This window comes from Triticum urartu, chromosome 4A, assembly GCF_056163025.1.
Source record: "Triticum urartu cultivar PI428250 chromosome 4A, HENAU_Tu73, whole genome shotgun sequence".
NCBI lineage: Eukaryota > Viridiplantae > Streptophyta > Magnoliopsida > Poales > Poaceae > Triticum > Triticum urartu.
In genome coordinates this window covers 569,743,231-569,760,935 of record NC_141876.1, presented here as the reverse complement: position 1 = coordinate 569,760,935, position 17,705 = coordinate 569,743,231, and the positions used below count along the sequence as shown (strand labels likewise).

The 17,705-nt window shown below is 44.0% G+C and overlaps 1 protein-coding gene and 1 long non-coding RNA gene across 2 annotated transcripts; both read left to right on the top strand.

Moving 5' to 3' along the window:
- Positions 1 to 12,550: 12,550 nt before the first annotated feature.
- LOC147976712 (uncharacterized) lies at positions 12,551 to 13,681 on the top strand. Its single transcript, XM_087519837.1, has 3 exons — positions 12,551 to 12,691; positions 12,766 to 12,803; positions 13,456 to 13,681. Exons 1-3 carry the CDS (start codon positions 12,551 to 12,553, stop codon positions 13,679 to 13,681), a joined length of 405 nt encoding a protein of 134 aa, XP_087375963.1.
- Positions 13,682 to 14,328: 647 nt separating this feature from the next.
- Positions 14,329 to 15,982, top strand: LOC147976711 (uncharacterized). The gene is made up of 4 exons (XR_015602171.1): positions 14,329 to 14,564; positions 14,684 to 14,797; positions 15,126 to 15,194; positions 15,907 to 15,982. It is a non-coding gene; the product is annotated as an uncharacterized LOC147976711 (long non-coding RNA).
- Positions 15,983 to 17,705: the final 1,723 nt, after the last annotated feature.

The window sequence follows — 17,705 nt, the reverse complement described above, 5'->3', positions numbered from 1 at the left end:
ACCTAAAGTCTCATGACTGCCGCGTGATTATGACGCAACTGCTTCCGGTTGCATTAAGGGGGCTTCTACCGGATAACGTTCGATTAGCCATTGTGAAGCTATGTGTATTCCTCAATACAATCTCTCAGAAGGTAATCGATCCAGAAATCATACCAAGGTTAGAGAATGATTTGGTGCAATGTCTTGTCAGTTTCGAGTTGGTGTTCCCACCATCCTTCTTCAACATCATGACGCACGTCCTAGTTCACCTATGCGAAGATATTAACGTTTTGGGTCCTGTATTTCTACACAATATGTTCCCTTTTGAGAGGTTCATGGGAGTCTTAAAGAAATATGTTCATAACCGTGCTAGGCCAGAAGGAAGCATCTCCAAGGGCCATGAAAACAAGGAGGTCACTGAGTTTTGTATTGACTTTATTCCTGGCCTTAAGCCGATTGGTGTTCCTGAATCGCGACATAAGGGCAGACTAGATGGAAAAGGCACGCTAGGAGGGAATCAAATAATGTATGGACGGACATTCTCTCACTGAAGCACACTACACAGTTCTACAGAATTCCGCCTTGGTGGCTCCGTATATGGACGAACACAAGAATTTTCTATGCTCCAAACACCCGGAGCGGTCTGATGACTGGATTACACGTGAACAAACCAGGAGTTTCGCCGGCTGGTTGCAGACACGTACCATGCATGACGCCTCTATTGAAGATGACATGTACTCGCTGTCCCAGTTACCATCTTCGAATATAATGACTTTTAAAGGCTACGAGATAAATGGTAATACATTTTACACGATCGCCCAAGATAAGATGAGCACCAACCAAAACAGTGGTGTCCGCTTTGATGCAACCACCAAGACGGGAAAGGAAACATATTATGGTTACATAGAGGACATATGAGAACTTGACTATGGACGTGGTTTGAAGGTCCCTTTGTTTCGGTGCAAATGGGTCAATATGACACGAGGCGGGGTAACGGAAGACCCGCGGTACAAAATGACAACAGTGGATCTCAACAATCTTGCATATGCAGACGAACCATTCGTCCTAGCCAATGATGTGGCACAGGTTTTCTATGTGAAGGACATGTCTACCAAGCCAAGAAAAAGAAAAGATAAGGAAGCGAATGCATCATACGATGAGCCAAAGCGCCACATAGTTCTTTCTGGGAAGAGAAACATCATGGGAATGGATGACAAGACAGACATGTCAGAAGATTATGAAAAGTTTGATGAAATTGCTCCATTCACAGTGAGTATTGACCCGAGCATCCCGTTAAATGATGAAGATTTTCCATGGCTATGGCGCAAAGGGACACACGCGAAGAAAAAGTTTCACACCCAAAGATCTGGGATGTGATCGGCTTCACTATCATCACTTTCTTCTGTGTTTCACACCCAGGAGGGAATCTCTGTAATAGTTAGGGTAGTTATGTGTTTTGGCATTTGAAACGCAAAGAAATTTTATGTGCAAACAAATTCTTTCATGCATTTACTGATTTTTTTCAGCTAAATGACCCTGAAATTGAAAAACACTTCAAATGAACTCAGAAATGGTTGAAAGTTGGCATGGTATCATAATTTCACCCACATAGCATGTGCAAAAAGTAGAGAGGGTTACCGCAAAAACTGAATGCACTTCGTGTACAAAATGGACAATCCCTTTCGAAGTATCAAGGTTTCAGATGAAAACTCATCTGTTACAAAGGCATTTCATTTTTTAAATAACCTAAGCATTACCAAATTGAATATAATGATAAAACACACTAATATTAAACATAATAAAAAAGAATCACTGAAAAATCTATTTTCAAAGTTAAGTTATTCACAAACTAGTGATTCACACAAATTTCAAATAATTCAAAATTTAAACTATTCAAATTTGAAAACTACCGCCACTAATACAAAGTTAATAATTTTTTGTACCTAAAGCAAAAATATTCACAAAGAAACTCTAAATACAACAAAAAACAACTCAAAAATAAATAAAACAAAAATAAATAAAATAAAAATAAGAAAATAAAAAAGCCCGCCTACTGTGCTAGAGCGGCCTGCATACAACTAGAAACCCAATGTTTTATTGGGCCAGGATGCAGGCCCGCAAAGACCTAGTAGGCCCACAGCGTAGCAGAGAACAGATAGGCCCAGTAGGCCTGCTTTGGAGAGGAGCTCGAGGGAGCTGTCGCACTGGGGCTTATAAACCAGTGCGGACGCCCCTCGGCTAGCGAGGTGGGACTAAACTTGCCGCACCGCACGTGCTCCAGCGCACCCCCTTTAGTACCGGGTCGTAGCTCCAACCGGTACTAAAGGGGGGGGGGGGTCTTTAGTACCGGTTGGTGCCACCACCCGGTACTAAAGGGGGTGCGCTTCCCGCCGCTTCGCCTGGCCAAAACAGACCTTTAGTACCGGTTGGTGGCTCCAACCGGTACTAAAGGGGTGTTCTATATAAGAAAATCCTTCAAAAAAATTCGTTAGTTTGTTCTCCCTCTACTTCTTCTCCTCTGCCCCGTCGCCGCCGCCCCTCGTCGCCGCCCCTATCGCCGTCCCCTCTGCCTCGCCGTCGCCCGCGCTGTTAGCCCCTCTCCCCGGCCCCTCTCCTCCCTCCAATCGAAGCCGCTGCACGCGCACACACACACGCACGCGCACGCGCGCGCACACACACACACATGCACACACACACACGCACACACACATACACAATTCTGTTTTCTGTTTTTTCTGTTTTTATACAAATGTTTTAGATGAAATAATTAATTAGATTAGATAAATGTCAAATAGTATATAGAAATGTTATAGAATTGTTAGAAATGTTAGTTTTAGCTAGATGAATTAGATTAATTTCAAATTGTTATAGAAATGTTAGAAATGTTATAGAACTGTTAGAAATTTTAGAAATGTTAGTTTTAGCTAGATGAATTAGATTAGTTTCAAATTGTTAGAAATTTTAGAAATGTTAGTTTTAGCTAGATGAATTAGATTAATTTCAAATTGTTATAGAAATGTTAGTTTTTAGTTTCTTATAATTTTAGTTATAGAAATTTAGAATTTGCATATAAGTCACAATCCAATAATTTAAAAAATGTAACTTTTGCGGCGTATAGTATTTTTCCTCGACGACGCCCGGCCCGCATCCTCGCCGTCGACCCGTTCGCGACGACGTCCTGCTTCAGAGGATCCATGTCTGGGACTGGGCTCCGCCGATCTGGCACTAAGAGGTGCTACCTTCAGGGGCTCGCCGCTTGGTGAGGAACCCGGGTCCCATCGTCGACCCTGATCTCCTTTGGTGGCGTTCACGTGGGCCACATTCGGTGCAGAGGGAGCCGGCCCCGTCGGAGGTGGTGCGTCGCCGTGTCAGGGAGGAAGACGAGCACGTCCATCACTACATGGCTGCTATGGACGTCAGGTTCTCCAATACCTGGCAGGTTCTTTGGGCAGATGACCGGAGATATGATCCTGTGATGGTTCCTTCTCTTTGGATGTCCACCACCCGCGCCCCAGGAACCGCGAGTGGCCTAGGTTCTTCTGTAGTATTCAATCTTTATTAGCTACCTAGCCAGTGATTATTCGAGACGATGTATTCGAGATTATATATTATTCGAGACGATGTATTCGAGATTATATGTTATTCGAGACGATGTATTCAAGATTATATATTATTCGAGACGATGCATATTATGTATTATATGATTCAGTTTTTCCTTATTGATTGCATCCATGAATTGTAATTTGAATACTAAATTGTTTTATATTTCTTCTGGATTAAATAAAAGCTATGGCGGACAATACCGGTAGAGAGGGAGAAGAGTCCCTGTTCGAGATCATACGAGATCATACACAACCAAATGATCTGAATGAAGCAGATTACAGCTCCCAATATCTGAACAATACCGGGGAGGGTGATGATAAGATATTCGATTAGGACGACCGATATGATGAAGTCATGAACTATGATTATGATTATGATGACGCAGACAATGTTGATCTTTAAATAAAAAAGACTACCGGCGAGGTATATTTATATAAGCAGGCATCTGGTGATCATCACATGTTTTTTTATTTGAAGATATATTAATGAATCGATCTTTCTTCTTTCAGCCCTCCAGATCAAGCAAATCTGCTTCTACAGACAGTAGGACAAAGCGAGGCCCGGGCAAAAAGTTGAAGGAGGGTGTAAAGTACAACATCGATTCCATCAAAGCTAGTGGCGAACCCCTCACGCCTAAGAACATTGCGAACAAGTTCGTTCGTCGGTGTGGAGTTCTTGTGAAGGACCAACTCCCGATCTCCATTCAAGAATGGAAAGAGCCAAAACTAAACGTCCAGATGTTACTTGGGTCGACGACAGAGCAAAAGAAAAGCTTTGGGAATCTCTGATGGAACATTTCACCCTACCAGATTATTTCACTGATGCAGATGTGCGGAAAGTCAAGGACGCTGCTCTTAAGAAGATGTCAATTGCATTCAACACCCACAAGAAAACTGTATGGGCCAACTACGAAGCTGTAGAAAGGAAGAATCCGGAATTCAAGGGAACACTTGAGAAGCAAAGAGAACACTGGCCCGCTTTCGTGAAATTCAAGGAACGGTCGACAAAAAACAAGGCCAATGCCGCAAAAAAGACGCAGTTCCATGGGCTGGGGCCAGGTGGCTACGCGGTGGGAATGCCTAAGTGGGATAAGTTTGAGCAAGAGATGGAGGATGCAGGGGTCACTCCGGTTACTAGGAGCTGGCCCCCCAGGTGCATAACTTGGTTCTATGCGCATGGGGGGGCATTGGACCAGGAGACAGGCATGGTTTTGACGAAGGCAAGTCTAAAAGGAGTCGAACAAAAGTTACTTGACGCAATAGAAGATGCTCCAAAGGGGGTGTTCACGCCCAACAGAGAGCACAACGAGCTTACGCGCGCCTTGGGAAATCCTGAACACCCGGGAAGAATACGACGCAAGGGCGTTATTCCCTGGTATGAGGGATTTTCGGAATGAAACGACGACTACAGGTGCCGTGCAAGAAAGAAGATGGAGGAGGAGAAGAAGAGGAAGCTGGAGGAGGAGCAGAGGAAGCAGGAAGCAGAACGTCTTGAAGGCCTAGAAGCAAGGCACACAGACTTGGCACTCAAATACCAGCGGCAGCAGCAGCAGATCGACTCATCCATGCCGAGAAGCAGCGTTGGTTCCGCCCCGGGCGACGCACTGCTGGATACATACCCTGTGGATGACATCATAGAGAACACTAACTGTGAGCTACACTTCAAAATGAAGAACATATCCATGAAGGTGTGATACGTCTCCAACGTATCTACAATTTTGATTGCTCCATGCTATATTATCTACTGTTTTGGACATTATTAGGCTTTATTATCCAATTTTATATTATTTTTGGGACTAACCTATTAACCGGAGGCCCAACCCAGAATTGCTGTTTTTTTACCTGTTTTAGGGTTTCGAAGAAAAGGAATATCAAACGGAATGAAACCTTCGGGAACGTGATTTTCTCACCGAATACAACTTAGGAGACTTGGACCCTATGTCAAGCCAATCAACAGGAGGCCACGAGGTAGGGGGCGCGCCTGCCCCCCCCCCCAGGCGCGCCCTCCACCCTCGTGGGCCCCCTGTTGCTCCACCGACGTACTTCTTCCTCCTATATATACCCACGTACCCCCAAACGATCAGAGAAGGAGCCAAAACCCTAATTCCACCACCGTAACTTTCTGTATCCACGAGATCCCATCTTGGGGCCTGTTCCGGAGCTCCGCCGGAGGGGGCATCGATCACGGAGGGCTTCTACATCAACACCATAGCCTCTCCGATGAAGTGTGAGTAGTTTACTTCGGACCTACGAGTCCATAGTTAGTAGCTAGATGGCTTCTTCTCTGTTTTTTGATCTCAATACAATGTTCTCCGCCTCTCTTGTGGAGATCTATTCGATGTAATCTTCTTTTTGCAATGTGTTTGTTGAGACCGATGAATTGTGGGTTTATGATCAGGTCTATCTATGAATAATATTTGAATCTTCTATGAATTCTTTCATGTATGATTGGTTATCTTTACAAGTCTCTTCGAATTATCAGTTTGGTTTGGCCTACTAGATTGATCTTTCTTGCAATGGGAGAAGTTCTTAGCTTTGGGTTCAATCTTGCGGTGACCTTTCCCGGTGACAGTAAGGGCAGCAAGGCACGTATTGTATTGTTGCCATTGAGGATAACAAGATGGGGTATTCTTCATATTGCATGAGTCTATCCCTCTACATCATGTCATCTTGCTTAAGGCGTTACTCTGTTTTAACTTAATACTCTAGATGCATGCTGGATAGCAGTCGATGAGTGGAGTAATAGTAGTAGATGTAGGAAGGAGTCGGTCTACTTGTCTCGGACGTGATGCCTATATACATGATCATACCTAGATATTCTCATAACTATGCTCAATTCTGTCAATTGCTCAACAGTAATTTGTTCACCCACCGTAGAATACTTATGCTCTCGAGAGAAGCCACTAGTGAAACCTATGGCCCCCGGGTCTATCTTTATCATATTAATCTCCTACTACTTAGTTATTTCCTTTGCTATTTCCTTTGCCTTTATTTTACTTTGTATCTTTATCATAAAAATACCAAAAATGTTATCTTATCATATCTATCAGATCTCACTCTCGTAAGTGGCCCTATAGGGATTAACAACCCCTATTTGCGTTGGTTGCGAGGATTTATTTGTTTTGTGCAGGTGTGAGGGACTCGCGCGTAGCCTCCTACTGGATTGATACCTTGGTTCTCAAAAACTGAGGGAAATACTTACGCTACTTTGCTGCATCATCCCTTCCTCTTCGGGGAAAACCAACACCGTGCTAAAAGAGGTAGCAAGGTGGCGGACGCCGTTGCTTTTACAAATACCCCCGAAGCAACCTTCCATTGCACCCCGATTCCAGCGGGCTATGCTCGTGTCTTGGTTGATGAGGTAGTGGACCAATATTCGGGGCTAGAGCTTGACATTCCTGGAGGTGACGACGAGCACACACTGGGAGAGGCCATACATCGTATCATCCTATGGAGAAAGGATTGCATCATCTTTCGAAGGCCACCGACACCTCCTCGACGTCCGCCACCGAGTCAGCAGACTCCCGCTTCTCCAAGTCCACGAACGCGTGAGCCGACTCCTCCTCGAGGTCCGCCACCGTGTCAGCAGACTCCCGCTCCTCCAGGTCCACGAACGCGTGAGCCGACTCCTCCTCGAAGTCCGCCACCGTGTCAGCAGACTCCCGCTCCTCCAAGTCCACCAATGCATGAGCAGACTCCTGCTCCAACTTAGCCACGTCAGCCATCTCCGCCGCCTCAGCAATCGCAGCAGCGACACGCCGCAACTATGGTGCGTAGAAGTATGAGTCAGGGTAGTACAAGAGGTACAGGCGGAGGCAAGCGATATAAATATGGTCCAAGCCTCGCTCCTCTTCTCCAGAGGCCTTACGACATGACCGAGGAGCAAAATGAAGCCATAGTGAAGGCCCAGGTGGATGCCCATTTTGGACCGAAACTGGCACCGCCGCCAAGGGAGAAAGTGCCTGAGGAAAAGATTGACCACTTCATTCGTATGGCTAGACCACCAGCTCCCAAGCCTGTTGACTTAGACTATGAGTGCCAAATCAGGAAGGCACATCGAGCACGACTACAGAAGGAAGCGAGCTCGAGCTCGAGCCAACAAGCAGCTGGCAAAAAATGTGGGAAAACCGTTCCCCAGCTGGGAGAACAGGCGGCGCAATTGATCTCCCCACTTGTTGTGCCAACAACACATGAGAGTACGCGCGCCCTATATTATTGTGGGCAAACCGTTCCCTAGCTGAACAATATTATAATAACCGAGGAGCATATAAGGCAGGCTAAAATGCTTGATATCAGTGTTGGACAACTCCTCGAGATCGAGCCCATGTCTCCTCTTAGAGAGGAGGAAATAAAACGGAAATATGTCCGGGGCCAACCTTTGGTCAAGCCCGAGGAGGTCAAGAACCTCCCAACGAGAATGTATGAATTGCATCAGTAGTACATGAACATTACCAAGATTTCCAATCGAGAGTCCCTCATGGTGAATGTCAAGGAGGAGCATTACTTCCATGAGAAAGCTCTGTTCGTTGAGTATTCAGAACTATTTCAGTTATACAATCAAGACTCACTGGACAAATCTCTCGTCAGTTGCTATTGTCTGTAAGTGATTTCTTTCTGTAATTTAAGTCTCAAGCTAGCTGTAGTGATCATTTTGATCAATCATTACCTGTAATTATCCTCACTATATTCTTTTCTGTGGTATTATGCAAGATGAAGATGTATGAAATGAAAAAAATCTGGACGCTATGGCATTGGGTTCATTGATCCAAATACCGTTAATGAATACAAATGGAAAATTCCAAGTTGTCGAGCAAGTTTAGAGGAAAGAATGCTAGAGTTCTTCAAGCGCCTCAATAGCAATGAAGATATACTACTTCCTTACAATTTCAGGTGAGTCACACTGTCTTGTAGTACAAATTCTGTTTTTGCTTACTAGCTAGCTAGATGTTAATAATTAAGTGTATAGGGTTTAGGCTAGTTGATTAGTGTTGCGCACATGCCCGCTTAATTAAGACATGCAAACATTTGCGCATGCAATTAACACTGGATCTTGTTAGTCATTAAAGTTGATAAAGGAACAGTTGAAGTACTCGACTCGCTACTTAAGGAAGAAAGTGACTTTGCCATCGTGAAGGGGATAGTCGGCAGGTAATTTCAATCATTATTAACTATATCTCGGCCTATTTAATTAGTTCGTCATTTCCTAATATCAATTATTTAATAACCCTTTTATTCATTTTCTTTGTTGGCGGGCAGGGCTTGGGCAAAGTTCATCAAGGTGACTCCAGGCAAATGACGACAAAAACTGTTTTGGTTTCGACCCAAGGTAAGTAATTAAGTATTACTAGCTAACTTACCATCTCTTCAATTCTTGTTTCAATACCATTAATTAATTATCATGCTTGATTAATTATTATCTGATTAAATTCCATTCTCGTAAAGGCCCTGAAGCAGGCTTCAGGGACTGATCTCTGTGCATACTACGTTTGCGAGAATATTCGCATGATGGCGTCCGAAAGAAGCAAATCTGATAGACAGAAATGGGTATGTTTGCCAGAACACTATTCACAATATTTACATCATTATCGATATCTAGTCACACAACTAATACACATACATATTGATCTCCTTCTTAACAGTTCAAAGAGGTGCGGGATCAACTCCTAGAAACGGAGCGCATACTAACACTTCAAGAGGAAATAGCGGGATTTTTGCTCGACCAGGTCATAGATCCCAAAGGAGAATACTATTACCCGCTACCGCCCCATGAACCACTTGTCATCGTGCTCCGAAGGCACCAAGGCAACATGTAGGAGAAATTGTATATATACATACATGTGTATGTGTGAATAATTAATGGTGGTTATGAGACATTCGATGATATATATATATATATATGATCGGTTCTATGAGAAAATCTATTTATATATATGCATAACATGTACAATATGTAGTAACGTAAAATACCAGCAAACAAAAAAGAATTAAATGAAAAACACAAAATTAATGAAAAAATAAAAAATAAAACCAAAACCCCATAAACATTTAGGACCGGTTGGTGTTACCAACCGGTACTAATGATCTACCAGCACCCGGGCCTGGCTCGTGCCACGGGGTGGCACTTTAGCACCCTAGTGAGGACTCGAACTGGAAAGCAACATCACAACAACTGCTACTACTACAGCTTACTGAATTGTCACATTGGCAGCTACGGCCACTTTATCGTCGAGCGCCTTCCACCAATACGGTAGCTGTACATGACTTATACCCCTGATTACGGCCACTTTAGGGATAACGATTAGGAGCGCCACTTCGGGGATTCTGTAGATGCGCGAACAAATCTGTGGTTGGATGGTTATAGGGAATGTGGTTTCCCCAGCCCACCAGGGTTCAAATCATGGTGCTCGCATTTATTTCTGGATTTATTTTAGGATTTTCGGCGATGCACATTTAGTGGGAAGAGACGTTTCTGTCGACGACGAGGCGCCTATAGTGACTTCATAAATCTCAAGATAATATGTCGGCTTAGTCTTTCAGAGATGCTCATAGGGATAGGGTGTGCGTGTGTGCGTTCATAGAGGTGAATGTATGCGCGTGTATATGAGCGCTTGTGTCTGTATTGATGTCAAAAAAAAATTCTATGGATGCAGGAGATTTGTGCCTATAACTACGAAATCACCTATTCGTTTTGTATCCTTTTTGTGGGAGAGACCATGAACAGGTCCAGTGGGCTAATTTGTTTGACATTTGGCTCTTACTTGCTCATGTTTGAAGGTAGCACATGCTACCCCTATTTTTAGAAAACTCTGGAGAAGAAGGTGCCTCCCAAAGCAAAGAGCTTTTATGCAGTTTGTCTAATTCATATTTAGATGTGTCCTAGACAGATTTTTGTGTGTGGCTTTTTCTCGTAGATTGTTTAAACGAAACAGATATGATTAACATGAGACATTGGAAGATTGACTTTGGCCTAAATTGTGCACTTTGCTTTAGGTATGTCAGAGAAATAAAGGGAGCATATGTTCTTTAATTGTAACTTTGCACGAAGAGTTTGGATCATGTTGGGGTTACTTGGACCCTGAGTATTATCATTGACCATAAGCTCCAATCAGCAAACTCCCAGTCCCCTGCTTCTTTAAGGTGCTTGCATATGCCTTGTGGAATCGAGAAATAAGGATGACAGTCATCCTCCCGGCTCCTCAGCCGTTTGGGATTCCTGGCTGTTGGATCGTTTTGCTTGATGCAATCTAGGCCATCGGATGGAGCCCTGGGACGACCACGGTCGTCGGATCGAAGAGGTGATCCTGTAGCAATGAATAGTTTCGTCCCGTTCGTGCCACCGCGCGTAATTCCGACGACCCACGGAGGGCATTTTCGTCATTTCATGTTTACGCATATAAATTGCGTCCTCTGCCGTGTAGATGACCTAGCTGCCTCTCCCCCGCACCCGCGCCCTCAACCCCCGTCCTCCCGCATCCCAGCCCACTCGCCCCAGCCCTCTCCCCGACCTCTCCCTCCACCAGACCTCGCAGCCCCGCCCACTTCACTGCCACCAACGCCCCGCAGACCTCGCCGCCGCCGACGCTCCTCAGACCGCGCCGCCGTGGACCTCTCTCCTTGTCTCCCTCGCACCACACCGCCCGCAGCCTCGACCTCTCGTCATCAGAAGGGAAGGGAAGGGAAGGAAAGAGAAGAGGGAGAGTGAGCAGGTCAGGCGGCAGCCAAGGTGCTCGCAGATTCGCCGGCGATGTCGTCCGACCTTGGCCTCCGAGTGCTTGTGCTCTGCCTGCTCCGCACCCACGCAATGGCCTGCTCAGGATGCCGCCCTCTCCCCTGCTCCAACCCTAATCCCCTCCCCTCCCCTTAAGTTGTTGCTCCTTTTGGTCACGCAGGTGCACGGACACGTCCCTGTTCTTCTGGTGGACAAGGTCAGTTCCGATCTGGATGAGTAGCAATTGCTGCAGGTGGACGAGGCACGAGCCCTCATGGCTCCTCCCTCCTCCTACCCCCCCCCCCCCACCCCGCTGAACCTGGTGAGCTCCACCCCCTCTTCCTACCCCTGCACATCTATCTTATCTAGCCAATTCTCTGATTTAGCTAGGTTCCAAAGAAGAGAATTTTCTTTGTCTTTCTTGTTTTGTTTTTACCTTGCTGCCAAGGAAGGCCTTGGATCTAGCTAATTATTTACAGAGTACATGTTTGTTGCCTTGCTTGGCTTGTTGGCTAGGGTTGGGATCTTTCTCTAGGATTGTAGTGAGCTTTCAGGAAGAGGTGAATGCAGCAGGACATTGGGGGTGTTTGGATGTATGGGCTGCCTGGATCTTGTTAGAATCCTTTGGATTCATTAGGTCTGGTTGGACACCCTCGGTTTTTTGTTGCTATGCGAGAGACAGTGTAGCATTGCTAGATTCCTCGAACGATTTTTTGTTGCATTTCTTATTTTGTTCGGTGGCTGCGAGTTTGGCATTGGCTCGTGTTATTGAAATTTGACTAGATAAATTAATTGCCTAATCTGTTCGTTAGTCTGGATTAATCCTTGGTTTAGGCCTTTAGCTTAAGCATTAAACAAATCACATGACTGGTTACAGATAATTGCAGGAACTATGCATGGCATTGTAATCAAACCACCATTGTTAGCTGTTTGGTTGGCGATTTTGATGGAGAGAGGGGGGGTAGGTTGTAGACATGTCAGGTGGTTAGTTACAAAGAGAGTGGAGATTTATGCCTATTGTGGTTGCAGTTCTGTGAATCAAAGCGCCATTCTTAAATGCTAGATTAATTTGGTTGTCTCATCTGTCACCAGATTCCAGTTTCTAATTAGCGGTCAAGGAGTAGATAACTGCACAACTTTGGACATGCATGAGGTGAGTATGCATGTAAATCTGTCTCAATATTAACTGATAGGGCAACTAATATGACCGTTTTGTTTTGCAGGCAGTGGCTGTTAAAAAGATAGATGACTGTAACAAATAATGTGTGAGAACAAGGAGCCAAAAATATTGGAAAATGACCATAAGATAGATAGCGGATTCAGTGATTTGGTTATTATGGAGGTTGATGGAACTTGGTCTATTGTTGGAATTCAGAGCCATAAAGCATTGGACTTGGACAAGGTAAGTGCACTTGCAGAATCTCCATCTAGAATATCTATTTTGGGTACTAATTACGTGACTGCTCCATGGTTCAGAGCTCTTCCATGGCAGCAACCAGCAGTCCAAGGCCAAGGTGAGTTCCCCCTTTTCCTCCTCTTGCTGAGCTCCCTCCTTTGCCCGCCATTTCCCTCGCTATCTCAGTGATATGGTTATATGCGCTGCTAGAAGTGAGGATTTTACTATATTTCCGAAGCGAAAATTGTTCCAGAGATCTGGGAGTTGTACTTCCACTTCTGTTGTGATGTGTCTTGCTTTCGTGTTTGTTTACAATTGGCAAGTTTTAGGCTTTTACTGTCTTTAGGCCATCCTAGCAATACTTTTTACAGTTATACTGCAAGGTCTGCACTATTTGTTCTCTTCTAAAAATATGATTCTTGATGAAGTTTTACTTCACTGTTGGCATCTCCTTTGTTTGCTGATCTACAAATGTGTTTTTGTTTTTACATTGATAGACAAACTTTTAGTCGTACTTTCTAGGATCATAGTTTGTTGTCAACTACTTCCACTCATAGCTGATATATGTGAGTATTTAGGCTGGATAAATATACCATGGCCTGGACTGGTGGATTGAGTATAGTTGGTCCATACAGATTCTGTTAGACATAACTATCTTTTTTTTAATCGGCCATGTGACTGCTTGCTAACGGCTTGAATTGACCCACTCCTACATATGAAATTGTAATTTTGTTGCTCATGAGCACTTCTGTGTGTGTGTGCTCATGAAGCTTCTCTTCTCCATGGATGAATCTCAACTGGAAGCAGCAAGCTATCTCAAGGGAGGGGATTCTCAAGTCACCCCACTTCCAATCCATGGACGCTATCCACAAGGACCAAGATGACGACGACCAGGAAGGAAGGAGCCCACGCCCGACCCCGACGACGGCGGTTCCATTTGTGTGCCGGCGTCGACCACAACCTCCCTCTCTAAAATATGGTTGTGCTTTATTTTAATTGAAAGAAGTTCATTCTCAACTCACTCTGCTTATATCATAATTCAGCACCGACTCTTTCAGTCTTTCCTGCCTCCTAGCATGCTTTTACTCTGCATCTGCTACGTGATAGTTATTGTTACTGTAAAATATGTTTGAAGCCAGTAACTGATTACACTTTTAGTCCCATATTCTCAAGGACTTCCAAGAAGTTGAGGTTCTGAATAGGTTATTAGTATCTAACCATGTTGATAGCAATTAGCTTTGTCCACTTACTGAGCTGTCCTTTTAGTGTTCTGAAGATATACTTGAGTTTTATTTGTTATAGAAGGCCTCCCAAAAATCTAACTTTCCTTGACAGACATATCTCTCTCTCTCTCCCTCTCCCTCCCTCTCTCTCTCTCCATCTACATATATCACACCAGTTGTTCCAGGTAGAGTAGTAGTGGCCACCAAATTTTACTGAAATAATCATGCGAGATTACCAGCAAACAAAATTCTCATAGTAGGATAGAATGTGGGTATATATATTATAATATTGGTGTCAAATATGTTTACTCAGATGATCCAAGAATTGAATAAACCACTCGAATAAAATACCTCTCTGTTCGCTTTAAAAATTCTACAGTCAACATGCTAATATTATTTGCATCTACATAACGGCTTGCAGAACAGCGGGGGGCGTCTGAGCCTGCAGTCAGAGTAGCAGCTGACGTAGCATTTGCAGAACACCGACACGGCGTCAGCCACCTGCAGCTGCTGGGCAGACAGCAGGACGGCAAGGAGCACGCAGACAACCACAACCTTCACTCTCTCCTTCTTCCCAGTCCCCTCCATTGATAATGGATTCTTCCTCTTGCCTGTGACAACTTTTGTTGGGTCGACGGCCCCTCTTTATACCGAAGGCAAGCTTCTGGTGCTGCACACGCTATTGATTCTTGAAGAAGCGTCTGCGATTCTAGGAGAAGCTTTAATTTCTCTCCAGAGATGAGCTTGATTATCTAAGAAGCTTTTCCTTTTGCAGAGATGATCGTACTTATGGAAACTCAGATGCCTTGCACTGCTGCCGGATCAAGGATGGAGTGAACTAAAGCACTTTGCTATTACAAGTAGCCCTCCCTGTTCCATGAATCGACAGGTAAGTTCTGTCATCTGTTTCTTATCTTTGTATTGCACACATACGTATAGAGAGGAGTGTGTAGTACGCAAATTGATGTTGGTCAAGCTATGTATATGTACGTGCATCTTATATAGATATAGGCTTGTATGCTCGTTTGCAGGGTCCCATTTCTGATCCATAAGCCTCTGTATTAGGCATACTTGTACAATTTTGCAACGGTGGCACATGATTATAATTGCTTTTTTGCTCAGTCAAATATATATCAAATAGTATACATGAGGGAATGTTAGTAACTTTTTCTTTGTGCTTGGGATGCTAAACTTGATTGTTTGTTCCTGACCATTAGGGGAAGAATTGGCAATGCTAAATTGGTGAGAAGAGAGCAAGAGGAAGATGATGAGTTGACATGGAAAAGGTTCAGATTCCTTTACTGCCTGTACCCCCATTACACCCACAACCCCACCTTTGCCTTTATTATTGTACTAATATGTTGATGGGTCTTCTTTCTCATTATAATCAGTTCAAATTTAGGTTGTGAGAACACTGAGTTTTCAAAAATTTAGGTTGTGGGTATACATGTTACTATAATTATATTGTTTCGTCAGATGTGTTTGCTCAAATTATAGAGGGTCATATGGATCCCTCCTCCTATGCCATCATCACGAGAGGAGAGGGAGAACGGCCGCACTATGTTGATGTGTAGAAATTCCAGGATTTCTGGACACCGAGTGCTCCCCCAATTGCACGATATGGGGAGGTGGATGACATCCCTGTGGATTACCATCTACGAAGAATGGTCTACATGATTTTTTTTCTTCATCATGTGTTTCTGTGTGCAACAAGAATCAGTGATTGCTTATCTGTTGGTTAGCTGGTACAGATGGAGTCTATTTTTATTCTCAGTAGTGAGACTTCAAATAGATACCACTACTATATATTTAGTTAAATTTGGCCGAGTAACATGTGTGTTGCACCTCTGATGGATTACGAAGAGCATAAACGGGGCTGATAGTGTGCTACAAACATGCATGCATCTCAAGGTTGTTTAGATGAAATATGTACCATCCGAATAAAAGAATTCATTGCTCTCTTTATCTCATGTCAATGCTTGGCTTATGTGGTTGCAGCGACTTGCGATATGTTCAGCGGATCACCATGTCAAGGAATGAGCAGTTAAATAAGAGTCTTTTTGACAAAAGTAAGGTGAGATTTATTTTTGTTCATCTTGGTTGGATTTAAATAAGATGTGGCTACATATAATAATTAATATTCAACTAATGCAATTTATTTGTGATTCCTATGCTCACTATGGAAAATGTCCAGGCTGACAAATGAATGGCAAGTTCTTTATGCATATAGAACTATTACATTATATTTTTGCATGCAATTTCAGGCCACTCGATCTATCCGTGGAATACATGTTTGTAGCATGTTTTGTGATATTCGAAAGAACCATTTTATCTTACATTCACATTACCTTTATGAAAAATATATACAATAGTGTGTCTGCTACTTGATGCAATTTTAATATCTTCCTAAGAATACACAACTCATGTTTTGTACGAGTTATGAGAGAATAGTCCTTGGCAGGGGCCAAGGTTCGGCTTTGTTTTCTCCTGAAGGAAATATGCCCTAGAGGCAATAATAAAGTTATTATTTATTTCCTTATAATCATGATAAATGTTTATTATTCATGCTAGAATTGTATTACCCGGAAACATAATACATGTGTGGATACATAGACAAACAAAGTGTCACTAGTATGCCTCTACTTAACTAGCTCGTTAATCAAAGATGGTTATGTTTCCTGACCATGAACAATGAGTTGTTATTTGATTAACGAGGTCACATCATTAGTTGAATGATCTGATTGACATGACCCATTCCATTAGCTTAGCACCCGATCGTTTAGTATGTTGCTATTGCTTTCTTCATGACTTATACATGTTCCTATGACTATGAGATTATGCAACTCCCGTTTACCGGAGGAACACTTTGGGTGCTACCAAACGTCACAACGTAACTGGGTGATTATAAAGGAGCATTACAGGTGTCTCCAAAGGTAGATGTTGGGTTGGCGTATTTCGAGATTAGGATTTGTCACTCCGATTGTCGGAGAGGTATCTCTGGGCCCTCTCGGTAATACACATCACATAAGCCTTGCAAGCATTACAACTAATATGTTAGTTGTGAGATGATGTATTACGGAACGAGTAAAGAGACTTGCCGGTAACGAGATTGAACTAGGTATTGGATACCGACGATCGAATCTCGGGCAAGTAACATACCGATGACAAAGGGAACAACGTATGTTGTTATGCGGTCTGACCGATAAAGATCTTCGTAGAATATGTAGGAGCCAATATGGGCATCCAGGTCCCGCCATTGGTTATTGACCGGAGACATGTCTCGGTCATGTCTACATTGTTCTCGAACCCGTAGGGTCCGCACGCTTAAGGTTACGATGACAGTTACATTATGAGTTTATGCATTTTGATGTACCGAAGGTTGTTCGGAGTCCCGGATGTGATCACGGACATGACGAGGAGTCTCGAAATGGTCGAGACGTAAAGATTGATATATTGGAAGCCTATATTTGGATATCGGAAGTGTTCCGGGTGAAATCGGGATTTTACCGGATTACCGGGAGGTTACCGGAACCCCCCGGGAGCCATATGGGCCTACATGGGCCTTAGTGGAAAGGAGAAAGGGGCAGCCCAAGGGGGCTGCGCACCTCCCCCCCTCCCCTAGTCCTATTAGGACTAGGAGAGGTGGCCGGCCACCCTTCTTCCCCTTTCCCCCTTGGGAATCCTAGTTGGAATAGGATTGGGGGGAGTCCTACTCCCGGAAGGAGTAGGACTCCTCCTGCGCCCTCTCTCCCTGGCCGGCGCCCCCTCCCCCCTTGGCTCCTTTATATACCGAGGTA

Coding starts and splice junctions, on each gene's coding strand:
- LOC147976712 (XM_087519837.1), top strand. CDS start 12,551: ATGTGTGAGAACAAGGAGCCAAAAATATTGGAAAATGACCATAAGATA. Junction 12,692..12,765: donor AAGCATTGGACTTGGACAAG/GTAAGTGCACTT, acceptor TCCATGGTTCAG/AGCTCTTCCATGGCAGCAAC. Junction 12,804..13,455: donor ACCAGCAGTCCAAGGCCAAG/GTGAGTTCCCCC, acceptor GTGCTCATGAAG/CTTCTCTTCTCCATGGATGA.